Raw genomic sequence first — 19,784 nt, 5'->3', positions numbered from 1 at the left:
GGTCTGGTAAGAACAGGTGAGTCAATGAGCCACTCACATGACCTGATTAGTTGCCATCCTCGTGAATCCTGCCGAGTCCAGGGTTCAAGTCTTTGCTTGCCAAGTAGTTGTACTGGTCGGTCCTTCGACTGGGGTTCTAGACTGGAGTCATTCCATCGTCAATTTAAGCTTACAGGGTAATTTTTTTTAAAAGAAAGCAGACAGATGGCCATTGTCTTGGTTGCTTTGGAAGGGGAATTACTCTTTGATCCAATCAGCAGAGACCGGAAAATCTACCCATCGCATATATATATCCGAAGCCTTACGATCCAGCAGCCTACAATAGATAAAACGTTCTGAAGAAAAAAAAACATGTTTGACTAAGGATGCACCCTGAAATCATAATTTATAGGTAATCATCTTCAGAACATCCGCTCTGAGGTTCAACGAAACATGGGAATCACACAATAGGCAGTTAAATAAATAACGCTTCATCCTCGTTCCGCCCAGTATACCATGAGCGACGCGGCGCCGTCATCGACCCCAGTCCTGGGCAACAGGCACTCAATGCTCTTAGGCAGTCATCGCTGTGCCATTCTTTATGGGTATATATGGCCTCTCGACCAAAAATCGACCAATAGGTAGTGTTCATAACTTATTTGCCTCGCGAAGAGTGCACAGTGGCAATGATCTTGTCGACCACAGAGGGGTCGGACAGCTAGAGAACAATTAGTCAATCATCCAACGATGTTGAACAGGGGTATCTTACCGTTGATGTATCGCCAAGGCTGTCCTCCTCACCACTCAAGATCTTGCGCAGAATACGGCGCATGATCTTACCGCTACGGGTCTTGGGCAGGTCCTCGACAACGAAGACAGCCTTAGGAGCAGCGAACGGTCCAATCGACTTTCGGACCTGTAGAATGAGATCCTTTCGGACTTGGTCGTTTGTCTCATTGCCTTCCTTCAGCGCGACGAAAGCGTTGACGGCTTGACCAGTCAGCTCATCGGCAATACCAACGACGGCGGCTTCGGCAACCATGGCTATCACAAATTAGCAGATGTCCGCTTCATGGAGTTCATCAGACTTACGGTGCTCGAGGAGAGCGGCCTCGATTTCGGCGGTCGACAGACGGTGACCGGAGACGTTGACAACGTCGTCAACACGGCCACGAATCCAGTAGTATCCTTCGTGGTCACGACCAGCGCCGTCACCCGTGAACTATCCAGACTGTTAGCTAATGTTTTGAAATAAAGCCAGGTGAGAAGGAATCGTACATAGTAGCCCTTGTAGACGTTCAAGTATGTGTCCATGTAACGCTTGTGAGCACCCCACACAGTGCGGGCCATGCTGGGCCAGGGCTGCTTAAAGGCAAGAACACCCTCGACATCGTTGCCCGAGATCTCCTCGCCAGAGACAGGGTCGATGATAGCAGGCTCGATACCGAAGAACGGCAGAGAAGCGCTGCCGGGCTTTGTGGGCGTAATACCAGCCAAGGGTGTGATGACGTTGGAGCCAGTTTCGGTTTGCCAGTATGTCTAGAAGTCCAATATTAGACTATGTTTGAATCAGGTAGGTAGTGGATCTTACATCGCAAATGTGAGCCTCCTCCTTTCCGACCTTCTCAAAGTACCACTTCCAGACCTCGGCAGCGATGGGCTCACCGACGGATCCCAGGACACGCAGGTGTTCCATCTGGTGGTGAATATGTTCGTCTCCAGCACGCTTGAGCAGACGCAAAGCAGTGGGGGCCACGTAGAACTGAGTGACCTTGTGCTTCTCGATCACATCCCAGTAGCGGGAGAAGTTGGGGTAGGCGGGGGTACTCTCGAAGACGACGGTTGCGCATCCCAGGAGGAGCGGGGCGTACACAACATAGGTGTGGCCGGTAATCCAACCAACATCACCACCACAGAAGTAGCGGTCATCGTCGTGAATGTCAAAGACGTATTTACCAGTCATAGCAGCGCCCAACAGGTAACCGGCGGTAGTGTGCATGACACCCTGGATTATTGTTAGCATGTTCTGCGCCATAGAAATTATCATGGAGCAACAGGGCCTCGCTGGACTATTCCAGCGTACCCATCGCGCTCAAAGGAAAGGCTCGGTACGTACCTTGGGCTTTCCAGTAGAACCAGAGGTGTAAAGGAGGAACAGAGGGTCTTCAGAGCTGACGGGCTCAGGAGCGAGGTAGGCGGGGTACTTCTCGATCTCCTCGTGCCACCAGATGTCACGTCCAGCGGTCCAAGGGACCTCAGCGCCGGTGCGCTTGTAGACAAGGACAGTCGAGACATCAGGGCACTGCTTTAGACCCTCGTCGACAATCTTCTTGGTTCCAATGATTTTACCACCACGCTTTCCCTCGTCTGTTGTGATGACGACCTTGGAGCCAGCGTCGAGGACACGGTCGCGCAGAGAGTCGGAAGAGAAACCGGCGAAGACGACGGAGTGGACGGCACCGATACGCGAGCAAGCGAGGAAGGCAATGATAGCTTCGGGAATCATGGGCATGTAGATGCCGACTGTGTCACCCTTCTTGACTCCGCGCTGCTTCAGCACCCAAGCGACCCGCGAGACCTCGCGGAGAAGTTCGCCGTATGTGATTGTTCGGCCCTCGTTGGGCTCGTCGGCTTCGTAGATAATGGCAACCTTATTGGGGTTCTTAATGGCATGGCGATCCACACAGTTGAAAGAGGCGTTGATTTGACCCTCAACGAACCAAGCAACGTCGCCGTTCTCCAATGAACCTATGCGGGTAGTCTGGAAGTCTCTGTCGAATGTGAGGAGCTCGCGGGCCTTTCTAGCCCAGAAAACGTCCGGACTGCGAATTGACTCTTCATATTCCTTCTGGTACTCGTTGAGATCCTTAAGGTGCGGACCGGATGGGTGCTTGTCGAAAAATGCCTTGGGGACGTGGTGAGTGTCGACCTCGTGGGCCTCGGCAACCTACAAAGCACAGTTAGCCGCAGCCCATTGGCGGGGCAGCTCTCACGCTTGGACAGAGAGCTTGAGCTTGCTTTGCTTACCACGGCGGCCTTGGGAGGAGCGATAGGACCGTCACTCATGTTGACTGAGAATTGTGAATCTGAACAAAAAAAAAAAAAAAAAGAGTAAAATCCTGCTGGCGCGAGAAATTAGAAAGGGCCCCGAGCGAAAGAAAAATGGCGCGAAACTTGGTGGGGGAGCGTGGAGTTGAGCAGCAGGAGCGGCACGTGAGTTGGTGGGATTTAAGCTTACCCTTCGAGCAGAGGTGGGGTAGATACGATGTTGTCGAAGATGAATCGAGTTGAAGGAGGAAGAGGAGGAGCGAGAGAGAAGATTGAGGAGGGGTAGTGATGGAGGAGGAAGACAGAGAGGTTATTTGGAATTAACTCCAAGATCGGACGAGGGAGGACGGTGTTATTTAATGTAGATGACCATCCGTTATTATTGTTGAGGTCCCGCTCCCCGGGTGTCCGGCGGAGAGGAGGGCGACCTTAAATGACGAATGGAGCCTAACCCCCTCCGGTCTGCGAGAATACGCCGAGTTTGCTCCCTTTCCGGGTGACCGTCAGCAACCCTTCTTACTGCGTCAGTGGTAGCTTCCAGCTCCTTTCCTTGACGGTGTTACTGATACTACTGTGTGACCAGCTTTCTTATTCCCAGAGGACAGTGCTCTTCAACTGTTGAGACTTGAGAATCAAGAACAGGATCGCCCCCCCTGCATGAGCGAGTGCAAAGAAGCCAGACTGAGTGGCCGGTTGACAGATGTCCCTCCACAGTACCACAGCACTAGCAGTTGGTCCAGCGAACTCGGTGATGCGGGGCTCAGCCTGTCTTTTTCGTTTCCGTTGCCCCGGTGCGGATCCGCCAAACACTGCCTGCCCGACTCTTCTCGACCAATTCGCTCTCCGCTAATTGTCTACAGTACTGACCGAGGCTACTAGCTGCTGTCCGGTCGGTTATTCTCTTGGACTTTGTCCATCCGGTTTCGACAGCAGTATGAAGCATGCCACGCCCATTGTATTGGAACAGCCAATCAGCAGTGACTCGCAACCCCGGACGGAGGGATCACAAGCACGCAGCCAAGCATCTAGCACCTCTGTCCATGCGGGGGTGGAAAGTCTACCGTCTTCGACTCTGACGTTGTGTCAGTGAGCAATAATAGTATTATTAATTATGCGCCTTACCTCGCACAGCAAGTGGCTCACCCATCTGCATCTGCGCCGTGCACTGACCAGGGTTCCCCCACGGAGATCGTACTACTTTCTGCTTGCGGAAACGCTGTGTACCCCGCGCTCCCAATTAAATGTTCTCAGAGCACATCTTATCCAGCGTCGCATCGAGCACAATCTCTATGAGACCGATGGAGCACAGCTTCTAACCCGAGCTGTTGAATCTGTTGCATCCAGCTGTCACACCATAATGCAACTACAGGGATGGTGCATGCTAGACACAGGTCGCTTGGCTAGAACAAGCCTCGCTCCCCACGCCCGCCAATCCAACGCTTCGGGCTAGACTTGTGTCACTATGCCTGGCAGCGGCAACTCACGGTCGGCAACCTTCCACTTCTCCTGTCTTCCGCCCAAGGAGCCGCAAGGGGTACGTACATCTGCCAGCCAAAGGGTTTTTCACGGTCGCAACTCCGCAAGCCTAACATGTTGGTAACTGAGATGCAATATGTACACAACTTGCGGCTTCTCCAGTCCTATACAACTGCCGGCGCCCCACTACACTATACTATCGCAATCAACAATCAACAGAGTATCCATGCTACGAGGCGACCAGCAACTAGACCATCATCACCCCTGTCTTCGGAATTCCCGTCTTCATTTACAGAGTGTCCTCTCCTCTCCTCTCCACAACCCAGGCTTTACGCAGGTACATTCCGTCCGCGAACTAGCCATATCGTCGGACGCTTATCAACTACCTAACCTCCAACACCGGCACCGACACCAATGCAATGCATCCCACACCACCCACACCCGCATCCACACCCACAGAGACCAGCGATCCCACTTGTCGCCACACTTGTCGCATTAGCGATGGAATCACGGGCTGTGGGGGATGCTTGATTAACTGTCTCTCCACCCGTGAACTCGACTTGTACTCTTACCGTATCGCGACTACCCGTCACCTGATCAATTAGTGCCTACTCTGTAAGGCTACAACTTCGGGCAAGTAACTAACTAACAAAGTACAGACTTAGGGCTCCGACGCGAGCGCCTTATCAGGACCTACAGTACACACTAGTATGTGCTAGTAGTACTTATAAGCTGAAAAGGCATGGGATTGTTGGGTGTGACTTGGACTCTTGGGCCAGCTATCAGCCAACTACTGCTCTCCATCCCAGTCCTTCCCGGAGAAAGGGTGTGACTTGGACTCCTGGGCTGATATTCAAATCACGGATCTTCAGCATCAGCCAACTACTGCCATATCCCAACCCTTCCCAGAGAATGGGCGTGACTTGGACCTCTGGGCTGATATTCAAATCATGGATCTTCAGCATCAGCCAACTACTGCTCTACCCCAACCTTTCCTAGAGAATGGCCGTGACTTGGATCTTCAGTATCAGCCAACTACTGCTCTATCCCAACCCTTCCTAGAAAATGGTTGTGGCTTGGACTCCCGGGCTGATATTCAAATCACAGATCTTCAGCATCAGCCAACTACTACTACAGCCCACCTCTTCCTGGAGAATGGGTATGACCACTACAACTCACCACTTCCTAGAGAATGGGTGTGACTTGGACTCCTGGGCCGACTTTAACTTTACAGACATCCTACCCCTTGAAAGTCTGGGTAAAATAGGTGCTGGTAATTCTTCAAGTTATGGCCGTCCAATTATAACGATGTAATAGTTTGTCCTTCCTACTGCTGTCTTGGGAAGTGAACTACGACCGCCCCCACTCTTTCACCTTCTGCAATGTCGATATATGTGAGATGATTGGTAAAGAGAATATTTGTCCATATCCAACCAACTTCTGTCTTGCTCCCGCTATCATTCCGGACAGTAATACTTGTCTTTTGTTTACTCTCAAGCGGCACTACCATGGCGTCATGTATCCTTCCAACCCAAGAGGTATTGCGGAGCACTGCGAGGTAGGACGATACTCTGGAGACTCCAGATAATTTCTTTTCCTATAATTTATTAGTTTAAGCCAATACAACCGGGTCAATCCAAACAATTTAATAAAGCCTTTTAGCCTCCTCAACCACCGGAGCGAATTCCAAACCAAGATCAAACCTTCGCGAATCTGGTAATTGTAAACTTGCGAATATTCTTTCTGCTAATATAACTAAACAATCGATCGTCAGTAGTAAGGTATTTAAAGGAGAAACAATTGTGACAGGGTTTGTCGCCGATCTGTTTAAGGTCATTATAGAAAAGTGCAACGCTGGTTGATGTCAGGCAAATTTGTGCAACTTTACAGTAATCTTGGAAGACCTTGGTTTACTTACAGGAAATGGCTGAGGAAATTTCACCGTGCGCCTCAGGGTACGGTAGACATAAAAATATAATCGGTCTTGGATAGTTGACTTTGAAAGAGGAACTGTCACCATGGAGTTTTCAAGCATGTCCCGTGACCTGTTGTCTCGTGACTAGTGTCTGCCCAAAATTACCTAGGCTTGGAGACTGGACGGAGCTCGAATTGTGGATTAACTGTTGTTGAGATAGCCTCAGGCATCAGCTGGCGGTCACGTGCTCTCCGCACCACTGGCTTTCCACCGATCGCCCTCTAGATAGAGAATAAAGGATCCTCATGGCGATCGCTCACCTCCGAGTCCCCGACATGAGATATGTTCCATCGTGCAGGGACATCGAACCAAGACGCTGTATGCGGCATTCTAGAGAAATTAATGAGCCCGATAATCAAATTACCTAGACCTGGTATGAGGTAGGACGTAGTTTTAAGATTCCCAATAGCAAGTATTTGGCTTTGAAACAGCCTCGTTCCACGCACATAGTCTCTATATATTAAATCACAAAGAACCAGAACTATTCTCAGACATATACCCCGAGTCCAAATCTGTCTTGGTCTTCCCCCTCCTCTTCATCGCCACGACGGCACCAAATTTACTCTGCAAAGTCGCACCGCAATTCTCCTGCCACGGCCGATTATCAGACTCATCGCTGATACGCGAGAACTCCTGAACAAGTCTTACAGCCACGTACCGCACAGTCTCCAGCGCAATAGGCCGCCCGGGGCATGCACGCTTACCTATACTGAAGGGGAGATAGCTTTCGCATTGTTGCGTCCACGCTCTTTGGGCGGCCTGGTCTTGGCCTTGGTGTTCCTCTTCTGGTTCCAGCCATCGCTCTGGCACGAACTCATCTGCGTCTTCCCCGAAAATATCCTTCCGGCGGTAGAGGGGGTAATGCGGGAGCGAGATCTCGGCACCCGCGGGAACAACTATGGGAGATAAACCGTCTAGTCCACCGCCTCTGGGGAGGACAGTATCTTGTAGCACGATGCGGTTGTTAAATGGGACTGTTGGGAAGAGACGAAGAACTTCTTTGATGCAGGCGTTGAGGTAAGGGACGTTCTTTGTCAGCTCTGATGAGGTTGGGATTCGGCCAGCAGGGAGTTTAAGGGACATCTCGGCGTGGAGATTGTTAAAAACTCGCGGATGTCGAGAGAGAAGATGAAATAGGTGCGTCAACGTTTCGGCGGTTGTGCCTTCGGCAGCCATGAACATTTGCCGTAGCTGGATGTGGATTGTGTCAAAGTCGCGGGGGTGGAAAAGGTCGTAGAAGAGGCCTGCCACCCCTAAATTTTTTGACACTCCGTTGGCATTAGTTATGGGAGACCCGGTTGATGCATCGATGGGGGTAGGTGAGCTCTTCTGGCAAAATACAGCTTTTTGAGTTTTCTAGTATGAAGCCGTAAACCAAGTCAATCGCGCTCTTGGTCTTTGAAGATTGAACCAAGTTTGCCAGGGGCCCTAACACCATAACGTCCTGCGTATGGGCAAAGGCCTTACATATAGCGTCATTCATTTTTGTCGCCAACCCCTTTCTCCCTTCATCCAGCTGCCTGATAGCGTCATCTCCCCAGAATATCGACGCCGCATTATGCAGAGTCAGATCATGAAAAAGTGGTTGTAGATCACAAGGCTCCCCATCATCCGGAACCTGCTCAAGCAAACTTTGCACATGTGGCTCGAGATGAACATGGGAAGCCGAAAACCCAGGTCGACTCATCCGGCGCAGAAATCGCCACTCGTTGCCCTCTGATGTAAAGATGCCATGGTCAAGAGTGCTTCCTAATACAGATCTTCTCGTCCGCCCGAGACCGTAGAATTGGGATTGTGTCACGAGGATCGTCTTGATATTCTCAATGTTGATGGTTGCAAAATTGGTCTGGCCTATTGTTCGGCAAGACCATGTGTCTCCACATAAATTAAAGCGGTTCACAAGCATGGGGAGGTATGTGTTGTTGCGGAAGTTGCGGTACTCCTCAAATAGAATATCTGTTCCAAAGATCTTGTCTTTCTGGGGGAGGGATGGCGGTTTCTCGCAGCCATATTGGCGCGCCAGGCTCCTGCGATTGCGGACGCCGACCATAAGTCGAACAAGGTGCCATAACGTTAAGATAGAGCTGAGTGCAAGGATGTAAATTGTGCTGAGGTACATCGTGCGAGGTTTATGCAGGGAAAATCGTGGGAAAGTTGAAAAGACAGCTTTTCGTCACCACGCATGGCGACCCACCAGCTTATCTCGATCACTGCTAAAGTTTGCACTGGCGGCTCAGGCAGATCTTATGCGTAATGAACGTCAGTGGCGCCATGCTGTGTCGATACGCTGCAAGCTCTAATCCATCGAACATCATCAGGGCCTGTGGATGGCTAATGTAGTGGGTACGTTCAGGGGCGATTAGGGCTGCCATGGACTAGACGCGGGAACCCCATTCCTGCACTCTCGACATGCCAAAGCAATAGATGGAGTCGCGAAGCCCAACCTGATGACCCAAATGTACTACCATACATTGGTGACTATTGCGCAGAGCAGTCAAACTATGGCAATTTCTGAAATTCAGCCCAGGCGCGAAGGAGGGATCTTGGGACGAGCGGCGTATTCGCAACCCGCGCCGGAGATCCACAGTTTGTAGATCTTGCCAGATCGATCGCTGCAAAGTCATGCAAGCTCCATTGGAGACAAAAGTTTACGCATCTGCCGATCACGATCATCGCGAAGACATCAATAGCGATTCGCCAAGCAAATCTGGAGGAAATAATGCCGAGAGCCCAGGTCCCAGGTCTCAACGCCACGGGTGTCATCATCCCAACTCGCCTCGACTCGACTCTGCTTGACGTGTCCGATTTCCTTCGCCCTTTGGGTTGTGTGGCTTCGACATCTACAAGCTAAGCTGGATACTAGCAATAATCTTCATCTTATTATTAATCTTTCATTATGCCCACCTCTCCTTTCACCGTGACGGAACGCACCGTCGACGCCCAGTATATGCGCGAGTACCCTCACGCAATAACAACCCAGGACGCGCCGCTGAAACTAGTCGTCAAAAAGTACACCCCGATCAATAATGAGAATCCGCAACCAGGCGATGTGACGCTTGTTGGTTTCCACGGGGCTGGATTCCCTAAGGTACGTCGCAGCAGGGTTGACCAACGAGCCAAGAGTCACTGATCCAATGCGCTCCGCCTGTTCAGGAGCTTTATGAACCATTGTGGGAAGATCTGGTGGCCAGATGCACGCAGTCTGGGATCAGAATTCGCGCTATCTGGATTGCGGATGCAGCGAACCAAGGCGCTAGTGGTGCACATAATGAGAGGTATCTAGGGAATGATCGTGAGTCTACCCATTCACAATTATTAGAAAGACAGATCCTGACTCTATATTTACAGCCGCTTGGATGGATCATAGCCGCGACATGCTGCTCATGATGAACCAATTTCGAAAGGAGATGCCCCAGCCCATAATGGGTGTTGGGCACAGTATGGGCACTACTCAACTGTGAGCAACAATCCCACGGAAACCTAACAACCAAGTAGACCCATTAAGATGAGTTGCTCATTGAAGTGCTTCCCGCTGATAGGATATTCCTTTCCCTAATGCACCCCCGTCTTTTCACCTCACTCATCCTCATCGAACCCTTCTTCGCACCTAGCGTCGATGCAAACGATTCCCCGCTCCTCATCCTCATGACCGAGCGCAAGAAAGACTTATGGCCATCGCGACAAATAGCGGCTAAGAAGTATCGCAAGCTCTTTCCACACTGGGACGACCGCGTCATGGATCGCTGGGTGCGATATGGCTATCGAGACCTCCCGACCGCTCTCTATCCGGATGCAGCGGCTGCGGCCGCAGCAGCGGGTGGGATTAAGGACGGGGACGCAACGCCCGTAACGTTAACGTCAACAAAACACCAGGAAATTCTTATGTACACGCGACCAAACCTCAATCAACACCGCGACCTGGGCATGCCCGGCGAAAACGAGCATACTGAACCGAGCCCACCACATGATCCCCTCTTCTACCCCGATGTATTGGGCAAAGTACCCGAGGGCTGGAAATTCTACCGCTATGAGTCCATCCTCGCGTGGAAACTGCTCCCGCATGTCCGGCCGTCGGTCCTCTACATTGGTGGTGGGAACAATATAATGGAGAAATCGGGAACGCTGAAGAATGGTGCCAAATCTACGGGCGCGCAATGGGGAGGGAGTGGTGGTATGGAGTATGATCGGGTCAGGCACGTCACTATACAGGGCGCAGGGCATGACGTGCCTTTTCAAAGCAAAAAAATTCCCGAAACCGCGGACAAGATGACTGAGTGGATAGCGAAGGTTGTGGAGCAGTGGAGAGACGATCAGCGAAGGATCTTGGCTAAATGGGACGGTCTCGAGGGCAGAGAGAAGGCGATGTTCAAGGAGGAATGGAAGAAGGCGCTGTATGAGACTGCCGCAGCCGGCGAGTCGAAGGCAAAGTCGAGATCGAAGTTGTAAATAGTTGTAGTTGGTTCGTCACTGTTGAGATGCAGGTAGATAGGGCTTCCTGCAGACTTGAACCCGTCTGGCCGGGTGGATCTCCCATCAAACAAAGTTTACCTATCAGAAAATAATACTGAGCAAGTAGATTGCTTGATGATGTCACTATGCGTTCGTTCTAAGCTCGAGGCGAGCTCCACGTGTGATCCAAGATCTGGTTTTTCTGCGTCGTTCCTGGCACCTGCACTACCCACCGTCTGAACATAACGCGCGGAAGATAATCAGGCAATCATGGCCAGCTGCATCACTCAGCTACTGAGCTATGTCGTGTTCTATATATCAGCGACACTAGGGCTCATCCGATGCATCAAGACGGGGTTTACTAACAGCCAACCACCCTTGACACAAAAGGACAAGGAAAGTCTAGCAAAAGGTAAAGGCCGCTTTACCATACTATATACGTGAAAGCACAGCTGAGCTATTGATTTCCAGCTCGACAGCGATTCTGGGATCTCTCCAAACAGCCAATACCCGGCTTCAACCACGACTTTATAAAACTTCGCAATGGCCAAAAACTTCATTATATCCACAACAGACATACAATTGCACGACCCCAGGGCCTCATAATCTTTTTCCACGGCTTCCCTGACAGCTCGCTGATGTGGAGGAACCTTCTCTGCCATCGCGACCGAAAACAGGCCGTGGCTCGAGATAATCTCATCGTCTGCGTCGACCTACCAGGGTATGGCGGCAGCGACAGCTTCGCGGAATATGACACTGGCGTACTTGAAGCGCTCGCTGAATTCTGTATCTCTATGCGGCAGCATCACTGCGAAATTCTGACCAAGGTGGTCCTTGTTGCACATGACTGGGGTTGTAATCTGGCGACGAGGCTGGCGACGGAGGCGCCCGTCATCGCGGATCAATTTGTGCTTTTGAATGGCTTGTTTGTGAGTAGTACTGATTATCCTACCTGCAGTAAGGGGCCAACATCAAGCGTCAATCACTAACGCCATACTCTTCAGACCGATTTGGCTATTGCAAACTTCACCCGCCGTATCCAGTCCCTCCCTAGGCTGCTTTCTAATCTAGACCTCTGGGAGCTATGTAAGACTTGCACAGTACTACTACGCCAGATATGGTGCCTTGCCTACGTATTCACATTCGATCTCCCTGAGGTAATTGTCGGCTATATCCTCGGGACTTGGAACGAAATGGCCGTATTGCGGGCGCTCGTTCGACTCGCCAACGTCCGAAACTTTGATTTTGATTTCGTCGAAGCCCTTGCTGCGACTTTGGGTCCTGGTGAGAGTGAATCTCAGACAAGCACAAGTACGAATATAAGCACGCCGGGAGTACCCAAAAGTTACGGTGATAGCGTCCGAGCGCGAGCAAAATCCCCCGCCGCTGTCGTGTGGAACATGACAGGTCTCTACCGCAATGGCGTCCTGCGTGGGAAGTGGACAAAGTCCGAAGAACTACTCAGATCGTTGCGGGAGATCGAGTCGGAGAAACATAACGAGAAGACGCGACTGCTGACGCAGGCAAATCTTCAGCATGAGCACGACACCGCTAAAACGAAAGGTGTTGGCGATATTCAAGGGCCACTGCTCAAAGCCCCGACAACGGTCATTTGGGGTCTGAAGGATCATGTTATGCTCCCTGAGATCTGTCTCGATGGGCTTCATGCCTTTCTCGCCCCTCCGAGTGAAATTATTGTGCTACCAAGATCGGCGCATTGGGTTCCGGTCGATACGGAGGGAATCAGGGTGCTTCTGGCGGTGCTGAAGCATCATACGACTGACAAGCAGGACGGGCGGATTAACGAGATTACGCTAGATGAGGTATATAGAGGGGCGAAGCTCGTTTCGAGGACTTAGTATGGCAGATTGTCGGTGACGTATTTCCCTTGTTGACTTAGGTAACACCTATAATATGATTATATTACATCTAGGTTAAAACAATGATGGTGGCTCCGCAAAGAGGGCTAGACGGGAGGACTTGAGTAGGAAGTGGCTCGCCTGGCGGTTCTACGAACGCTACTTGATCGGCAGTATATGCCTTGTCGGCTTTACGCGTGCGGCGGCCGTGAAGGGTGTCGCTGATGAAATCGGTTATGTCGTAGTAGATATCTAGCTAGCCTAGGAGCATGTTGTACCGTGCTGTGTGGATTACGCCCCAGACGCCGCAGGACTAGATGTCACAGCTAGTTGGCTTCATGGGAGTTGAAGGAAAGGGGTTGGGGCCATACAGCAAGAAGCGCCAACGCCGAAACAGCAGTCGCCTGATTCGGCATAATCCTATTCGCCTTGGGTGCGCATTCCTTCTTATCACCCCTCGTGGCAACAAGGCAGTCTACCCACGGCCTGGATTGCTCAGTCGAATACTGTCCCGGATCTCCGTACCGAAGAACATCCTGCGCGACGTACACGACGTATAACAGGATTAGACAAGCAATTGCAATAGCGCGCCACTGAAACTGCAAAATCCGCCAGATCTTCCTTCCTGTCCTCCGTTGCGGTGGAATCCGTGGGAGACTATCGTCTGTATTGTCGGACTGTCGTTCGCCGCGCTTAAAGAATGATAACCTTGCTGTCCAGCCTCGTGTAATCACACCGCGGATACAGTATCCCATTATAAACATCTGAATCAGAAACGAGATAAATGCGACTCCAATCAATGGACCCCAGAACAACCCGATACTCTTGGGGTAGCTGATGTAGCACATTTCGCCGACCTGGTAGGAGACGCCTGAGACGCCGAGGGCGATTCCGAGTAGTCCGAGTGAGCCGAGGAAGATGCTTGTTAGTGAGACGATGCGGAATTTCGGGCCTGGCTCGATGTCCCAGATTAGTTGGAGGTAGAGGGAGAGGGAGCGGAAGAAGCCTGTGGTGACGGCGAATCACTTATTTTGGTTTAGCGTCCCTATTTAGGAAAAGTCTACATGTGCCTCTTGGCATCGCGGTGCGTGGGCTATATAGCCTTGCAGAGGGTTTTCAGGAAGGCCAGGAAGTTCTTGTAGTCCTCGGCGTGGCCATTGTAGTCTGTTGCAGCTAGATACTCCTAGTTGATGTCCACGCCATTAAAGCCCCAGGTTAGCATGAAGAGGGTTAGCGAGACGAAAAACACCTCCTGGTGCGCGTCGTTGGCGGCCGCAACGTCGGAGAACATCATTGCCATTGGCGACCCATCGTCCGAGAATGCCCACTCCCCAATTGACAGCCACAGCTTCTGGCCTAGGTCGCGCGTCAGGGACTGCGAGCCGATGTCGCACGAGGGCCGCGTGACCTTCGAGTCGCCGCAGAAGTCCTTGGTTGTCCCGCAAAAGCTGTACTTGCTGCAGCAGACGTTCAGCGGGCAGGTGGTGCTGTTCACGTACTCAGACGGCTAGTCGCCCGGGTTGCATTCTGCCTTGGAATCGCAGTTGTTAATGCAGTTGTCTGCGCCGCAGTAGGTCGGGACCAGCCGGTCACCAGCAGACTTCTAGCAATGGATGGAAAAGAGATGGTTCTAGAGGTAAGAACGTTTACTTTGCTGCAGTGGCTTCCAGAATGCACAGATTGCAGCGAGGATGGATAGATTACAAGGACGGAGGTCAATCAAATCGAGGCTCTGGCGGAATGGCCAGGGATTGTCAGGCACACCCGCGGTAATCCGGTGATGCTACTCCATTACCCTAACTAAAGGAGGATCCACAGGGTCACAAGGGTGTTTCCTTTAATGGAGCCATGCTAGTATTACCTGCTACTAGTGCACTAGTGCCGGAGCATTACCGCCTCAATAGCACAGGAAACGATGCACATAGGCCTGGGGTGTGGGAATCACCAGTGGCATAAGTTGTGGATACGGAACTGTATCTTACAGCCTGATTAGAATGGACAGGGCCGAATAAGAACCAGGAGCGCATCTGAAAGAAAAAAGAACCCTGGAGCACATGCACTCGAGGCCTGGTTAGGTCCCGGAACGCAGTGGGTCATCCTTCGACTAGGCTATGCTTGTATCCTTTGGGATGTGTTCGTAGCTTCACTTACAGGGCACGAACTCCACAAGCTTAAGGCTACGGCAAGGGCTATTCCAAAAACTGCAGAGCCTCAATAACCAACAGATCAGCTTCATGATTCGAGTATTATAGCATGACCCACTGCAATTTCCCCCGGCTTCGCTAGCACTACAGGTAACATGGCCCTGACTGCAGGCAGTCTTGTCCTGTAGAACCAGCAGTCCTTTCAGAAGTCCAATATTATGAAGCTGGATGGCACTAGGCGACTGCATGCACTGCAAATTTCGTCCACTAGCCTTGGTCTTGGAAGAAATGCAAATCTAGGGACGGCCGAAACACGGAGGCCATGACAAATAATGTTATTTGGCGTTCACGTTCAATCTGTCAGTGTTATCTCTTTCCAGTGACCTCCGACACCTTGGCATTCTTTGATTTGTTTTATACCATGTTGCGTTGTTTTCCATTCCTTGTCCTTCCTTACCCTGTCTCTGCAGCTTGCTTCAAGAAGGAGTCAGCATGGTACTCGTCATTCCCCTGGTGGAGGCCTCTGCCTTCATCTGGGCTGCTGGGAGCAGCCTGGTTGCTGCGCACGCCCATTGCTTTACCCACTTACACGCTGCTCGACATCATCATCACACGCAGGAGTCAACATTTCCGGGAATTGCCATGTTTCCCAACGTTTCCTTGTCCACCATCGGCCTGGACCCGTCCTGTAAGGCAGCACTGTATCAGACAGTTAACTGCGCCGACCAGACTGCCTCCCTCATGACGGATGGATACATTGGGAGCTTTAACAATGACACTATAACTGCGCAGGTCTGCAGCGCAGGCTGCGAGGCCTCCATTGCCAAACTGCACCAAACAATTGACTCAACCTGCGGCTCCTCCGCATCTCTCGTGCCCGGTCTTCCCTTCCTGGACATGCTGGACCTGCTCTGGGGCAACTGGAACCAGTCCTGCTTTGTCAACCCCACCACTGGCAAGAACTGCAACGACATCATCGCTGCCTTCCCCGAGGTGGAAGACCTCGCAGACCTTCTGGAGCCCAATCTCTGCTCGTACTGCAATGTACAAAAGTTGGCGCTCATGCAGGCTGACGCCTACAATGACGAGTATGACAAGGACTGGCAGTCGTCGTATGCGTACGTCGCGGAGACCTGCAATCTGATCATGATCAATCTCAAGGTAGATACTTTATTTAAAAAGCGCTAGTCTCTGCATGTGAGCTGCACTTTACCAGCTGGAGCTTGAGTTGTTTTGGGTGTCCGTAATCAGCCTAGTAACTTTGTACCAGTAGCTTTGCTGGCTATCAATTAGGTATAAATAGTGGACCAATGCCCGTCCACGCTTTTCAAGCCAGTGTTTATTCCAATTTTCACTTCTCTCTAACCCACCCGACATTGAACTCAAGCTCAACCAACCCCTACACATTGGAATGAATAACTTGGTCACTGCAATGGCCAGTGCCTATCAAGAATTCCACACCTGCACCGACGCCGCATTTGAGTCGCGGAAAATCCTCAATACTGACCGCGCACCCCTCTACGAGACCGAACACGGCTCGCTCCTGCGCAGAATCATCGCGCGCAATGACGTGCACCTGCTGAAGCAATACATCGCCGCTTGGGAATGGGATTTGGATCGTCCCAACCACGGAATTCCAGTGCCTAAGATCCAGTCGCAGGATCCATTCTATATCGCAGCGGTGCACGGGAGTCTGGATGTGTTGCGTGTTTTGCTTGATATCCGCTCGACGACGGCGTTGGCGTCTGCGTCTGCACCCATCGAAGAAGAGCGCGGGTTCTCGTTGCTCCATGTTGCGTGCCAGCATGCGCAAATCGCGACTGTCACGTTCCTGCTTGATTTAGATTCGGATCCCCCTTTAGCGACGCTTCATGATCGGGATCCCGGCGGGTGGACACCTCTTATGGCTGCAGCATACTCAACCGGGGCTGCGGATGCTGCTGATCGCGCGCGGGGCGAGGCACTAATGCAGATGTTGCTTGACCGGGGGGCTTCGGCGCGTGATATGGTGCCATTGACGTGCTCTCTTGAGGACATTCGTGCCGATACAAGTGGTGCGGATGGAGGGCAACTGCAACCGCAACAAGCGGAGTCGACGGTCCTCAGTCTGGCGATTTCAAGGTGCAGTTATAGCATGGTGAAGCAGGTGCTCGAATCCGGTGCGGATGCTTATCAGCCTTTATCAGTGTACAGCGACGGCCCTGGGTTTAGATTCCACGACGATGGTCTTGAAATCCGAGATGTTACTGCGCTGCATCTAGGGAGTGCTGCCTGGAATGTCGAGGGGACTAAGGCCATTCTTGACTACTTCCACGAGCACGGAAACGAACAGCCGTTGGATCTGATATCTCGCCGCGATAGTATGGGCCGACTACCGCTGCACTACGCAGCTGCGGGCTTAGATATTACAGGCACATTAGAGCCGTCCCTGGCAAGCGAGAACACTTTAGTCCAAAAGATAACCGGCACTTTTCAGCTACTTGTACCTGGCAACGAAGCCGCCACAGCGAGCCTGATCAACACGCGTGACACGCACGGCCGCACACCACTCCACTACGCCACCCAAACCCATGCGGACTGCGGAATCGAAGGCTTAAAGCACGGATACCACGCGCTTGCATGGCTCTGCTCGCGGGGTGCAGATGCAAGCGTTCTCGATGGCAAGGGACAAACAGTGCTGCACATCCTCGCGGCCGGATCTCTAGACGGCGAGCCTATTGATTGCGACGTGATCCAGCTCCTGCTGACACATAGCTGCCCGCTCGATGCCACCGACAACAACGGCGACACGGCGCTGCATATCCTGGCGCGGCATCTGCGTCAAGCGCACACTGTGCTTATGCTTCTTAATCATGGCGCGAAAGTTGATGTCATTAATAAGAGCGGGAATTTGGCGTTGCATGAGGTCATGAGGGGGGGTATGAGGCCGAAGGAGAGATGGGATCGGACGGGACAGGAGGCGGTTTCGATGCAGATGCGGATTGAGGCGCAGGATGGGGTTGTGGAAGCTCTTTTGGAGGCGCATGGGAATGAAAGGGTCTTGAATCAGCCGAATGGGGAGGGGAAGACGCCGCGGGTGTTGAGAGAGGAGACGAGGAAGAGGTGGGAGGGGATGAGGGCGAAACAGGTCAAATAGTCAAATGTGGGAAATGGAGGATATTAAGGGTTTAGCGACGATGTCCCAGATAGAGGGCAACCAGGTTGCGAGGATGAGCTATAGAAGCAGCGATATAGTTTAAGATGAGCCAAGGATGGACGAGTTTGGTTGGGTAACCACGCTGTTTACGTGATAAGATGGTGAGGGGTCTTTCCAGGCTGCCATCATTTTCATCTTGAAAAGCTTTCTCTATCATCAATTCGGTATCCCTAGTTCAAACTTAGTTCTGCGACATTAACCATGGCCATCAAACAAATTGTGTGCTCCAGCACCCCCTACGAGGTACCACACAAAACCAACCACCCCTGTCCCTCAGCATCCCAGATCGCACCTCCTCTGGATTCCTTGGATAAGACCTTCTAACACCGTCAGATCGGCCAAATTCTACTCAAATTCGCAGACCCCTAGTCAGTCTCTAAGTGGAGACTCTTGGCTTCGGCAGATGATTGATCGGACTCTAGAAATAGGGCACTATATGCAAGAGGGCTGGGGAACCTTCTCTGAAACCTGGGACTCTCAAGAGCGCACATTGAGCTCGCGCGAATTGCTAACAAGTTTTGGAAACTCGGTCATGACTTCCTCGAGCTCTCGGTTTTCCCTGACTGGCCATTCGTAGTCTTGGATTGGGCGTGATGAATCTTCTTGGTCAACGCCGTCAAAGAAGCTCGATCGAGCGAGAGATTGTCGCCCAGATCAAGCCTGAATATCTCACCAGGTCAATTTTAGATTTGAAGATGAGCTTGTTTTGCTACGGGCGTGGAGGATGGTTCTAGTACTATTGAGATGAAGGAGCCGCCTTCATGATCGCTATCAACCTATAGTCAACAGATGGATAACCCTTACCGACCTATAACTGGATGGGACGGCAGTCAACGGCTCTAAAGCCACACTTCGATACAATCTATTAATTTAGATCACAGAGGAACATGTATCCATTGATATGAATCTATAAATTTTTATATTCTAAACGAGACAGGAGGCGAACAGGGCTCTCGGGACACTGTTCACAGACCGGGTTTCACAATTACATGATTTCAAGCTCGGGATGTTAATCTAGTGATCCAGATTGTCAGACTACAAGCCTTAGACAGAGGTCAGATTAAGATCATGATCTGTGGATCACGATCCAGGCCCGTTGCTGATCAAGAAAACGCAATCCAACCTGGCTTACTCTCATCCGCGGCTGGGTGTCCAAGGTCCGCTGTCCGAATTGCGCCGCAGTCTCATGATTAAACAGTGGTGATCGAAAATCATGGCTACCTTGCCTTGTAATTCGGTGGCCGGATGGCCGCCTAAGGTAAATAACTATGAGCGGCAGAGGTGGCTTCTTATTGGTGGATACCAGTTGGGTGACTAATCGATATAAAATTGAATGAATATTGAAGGTCGAGTACACAGGTCACTTGACCTCCGCTCAATGGTCAAGTGACCCATACCTCTAATCATGTGACCGCCAAGACCATTAGTAAGGTTTTTGGGTCTCGCGACCCATTTAAATATCTTACAAAAGCACTGAAATCTAGTTACCCTCACTTCTCTTTAATTCTCTCTTGCCTTATTGCTTAAACGGTTACCAACCACTTGACAAGTGGTTACTAGACTACCTTTAAAATGGATTCTAGTCAGTCAGTAATTACTGAAGTTGATAATCTTTCAGAGACGGGTAATCTCGACGCGGATCTTGAAGTAAGCAATCG

At 51.4% G+C, this 19,784-nt stretch overlaps 8 protein-coding genes across 8 annotated transcripts; 4 read left to right on the top strand and 4 right to left on the bottom strand.

Moving 5' to 3' along the window:
* Positions 1–348: 348 nt before the first annotated feature.
* Positions 349–3,085, bottom strand: BDV14DRAFT_177595 (acetate--CoA ligase). Its single transcript, XM_073769442.1, has 7 exons — positions 3,007–3,085; positions 2,096–2,926; positions 1,571–1,984; positions 1,258–1,518; positions 1,072–1,201; positions 749–1,023; positions 349–697 (listed from the first exon to the last, which is right to left on the bottom strand). The coding sequence occupies exons 1-7, from the start codon at positions 3,043–3,045 to the stop codon at positions 635–637; spliced, it is 2,013 nt and encodes a 670-aa protein (XP_073625741.1). The 5' UTR covers positions 3,046–3,085; the 3' UTR covers positions 349–634.
* A 3,832-nt stretch (positions 3,086–6,917) lies between these two features.
* Positions 6,918–8,103, bottom strand: BDV14DRAFT_177591 (cytochrome P450). The gene is made up of 2 exons (XM_073769441.1): positions 7,946–8,103; positions 6,918–7,746 (listed from the first exon to the last, which is right to left on the bottom strand). The coding sequence occupies exons 1-2, from the start codon at positions 7,959–7,961 to the stop codon at positions 6,944–6,946; spliced, it is 819 nt and encodes a 272-aa protein (XP_073625740.1). The 5' UTR covers positions 7,962–8,103; the 3' UTR covers positions 6,918–6,943.
* A 1,271-nt stretch (positions 8,104–9,374) lies between these two features.
* Positions 9,375–10,924, top strand: BDV14DRAFT_210271 (alpha/beta hydrolase; the record flags this gene model as incomplete). Its single annotated transcript, XM_073775857.1, has 4 exons — positions 9,375–9,566; positions 9,632–9,770; positions 9,827–9,935; positions 10,018–10,924. The coding sequence occupies 4 exons, from the start codon at positions 9,375–9,377 to the stop codon at positions 10,922–10,924; spliced, it is 1,347 nt and encodes a 448-aa protein (XP_073625739.1).
* Positions 10,925–11,197: 273 nt separating this feature from the next.
* BDV14DRAFT_202408 (alpha/beta fold hydrolase) lies at positions 11,198–12,786 on the top strand (the record flags this gene model as incomplete). Its single annotated transcript, XM_073774034.1, has 3 exons — positions 11,198–11,339; positions 11,399–11,856; positions 11,932–12,786. The coding sequence occupies 3 exons, from the start codon at positions 11,198–11,200 to the stop codon at positions 12,784–12,786; spliced, it is 1,455 nt and encodes a 484-aa protein (XP_073625738.1).
* A 256-nt stretch (positions 12,787–13,042) lies between these two features.
* On the bottom strand, positions 13,043–13,866 carry BDV14DRAFT_202407 (uncharacterized protein; the record flags this gene model as incomplete). Its single annotated transcript, XM_073774033.1, has 3 exons — positions 13,043–13,099; positions 13,158–13,792; positions 13,851–13,866. The coding sequence occupies 3 exons, from the start codon at positions 13,864–13,866 to the stop codon at positions 13,043–13,045; spliced, it is 708 nt and encodes a 235-aa protein (XP_073625737.1).
* Positions 13,867–13,969: 103 nt separating this feature from the next.
* Positions 13,970–15,503, bottom strand: BDV14DRAFT_202406 (uncharacterized protein; the record flags this gene model as incomplete). The annotated part of the gene is made up of 2 exons (XM_073774032.1): positions 13,970–14,243; positions 15,388–15,503. 2 exons carry the CDS (start codon positions 15,501–15,503, stop codon positions 13,970–13,972), a joined length of 390 nt encoding a protein of 129 aa, XP_073625736.1.
* A 69-nt stretch (positions 15,504–15,572) lies between these two features.
* BDV14DRAFT_202405 (uncharacterized protein) lies at positions 15,573–16,131 on the top strand (the record flags this gene model as incomplete). The annotated part of the gene is made up of 2 exons (XM_073774031.1): positions 15,573–16,048; positions 16,113–16,131. The coding sequence occupies 2 exons, from the start codon at positions 15,573–15,575 to the stop codon at positions 16,129–16,131; spliced, it is 495 nt and encodes a 164-aa protein (XP_073625735.1).
* Positions 16,132–16,756: 625 nt separating this feature from the next.
* BDV14DRAFT_177585 (ankyrin repeat-containing domain protein) lies at positions 16,757–18,234 on the top strand. Its single transcript, XM_073769440.1, has one exon. It carries the CDS (start codon positions 16,834–16,836, stop codon positions 18,064–18,066), a length of 1,233 nt encoding a protein of 410 aa, XP_073625734.1. The 5' UTR covers positions 16,757–16,833; the 3' UTR covers positions 18,067–18,234.
* The last annotated feature ends 1,550 nt before the right edge of the window (positions 18,235–19,784 follow it).

This window comes from Aspergillus stella-maris, assembly GCF_047715825.1.
Source record: "Aspergillus stella-maris strain CBS 113639 unplaced genomic scaffold BDV14scaffold_47, whole genome shotgun sequence".
NCBI lineage: Eukaryota > Fungi > Ascomycota > Eurotiomycetes > Eurotiales > Aspergillaceae > Aspergillus > Aspergillus stella-maris.
The sequence above is the reverse complement of the archived record's forward strand: the minus strand, read 5'-3'. Positions and strand labels throughout refer to the sequence as shown.

Coding starts and splice junctions, on each gene's coding strand:
- BDV14DRAFT_177585 (XM_073769440.1), top strand. CDS start 16,834: ATGGCTGCAGCATACTCAACCGGGGCTGCGGATGCTGCTGATCGCGCG.
- BDV14DRAFT_177595 (XM_073769442.1), bottom strand. CDS start 3,045: ATGAGTGACGGTCCTATCGCTCCTCCCAAGGCCGCCGTG. Junction 1,519..1,570: donor AGGAGGCTCACATTTGCGAT/GTAAGATCCACT, acceptor TTGGACTTCTAG/ACATACTGGCAAACCGAAAC. Junction 1,202..1,257: donor ACGTCTACAAGGGCTACTAT/GTACGATTCCTT, acceptor CAGTCTGGATAG/TTCACGGGTGACGGCGCTGG.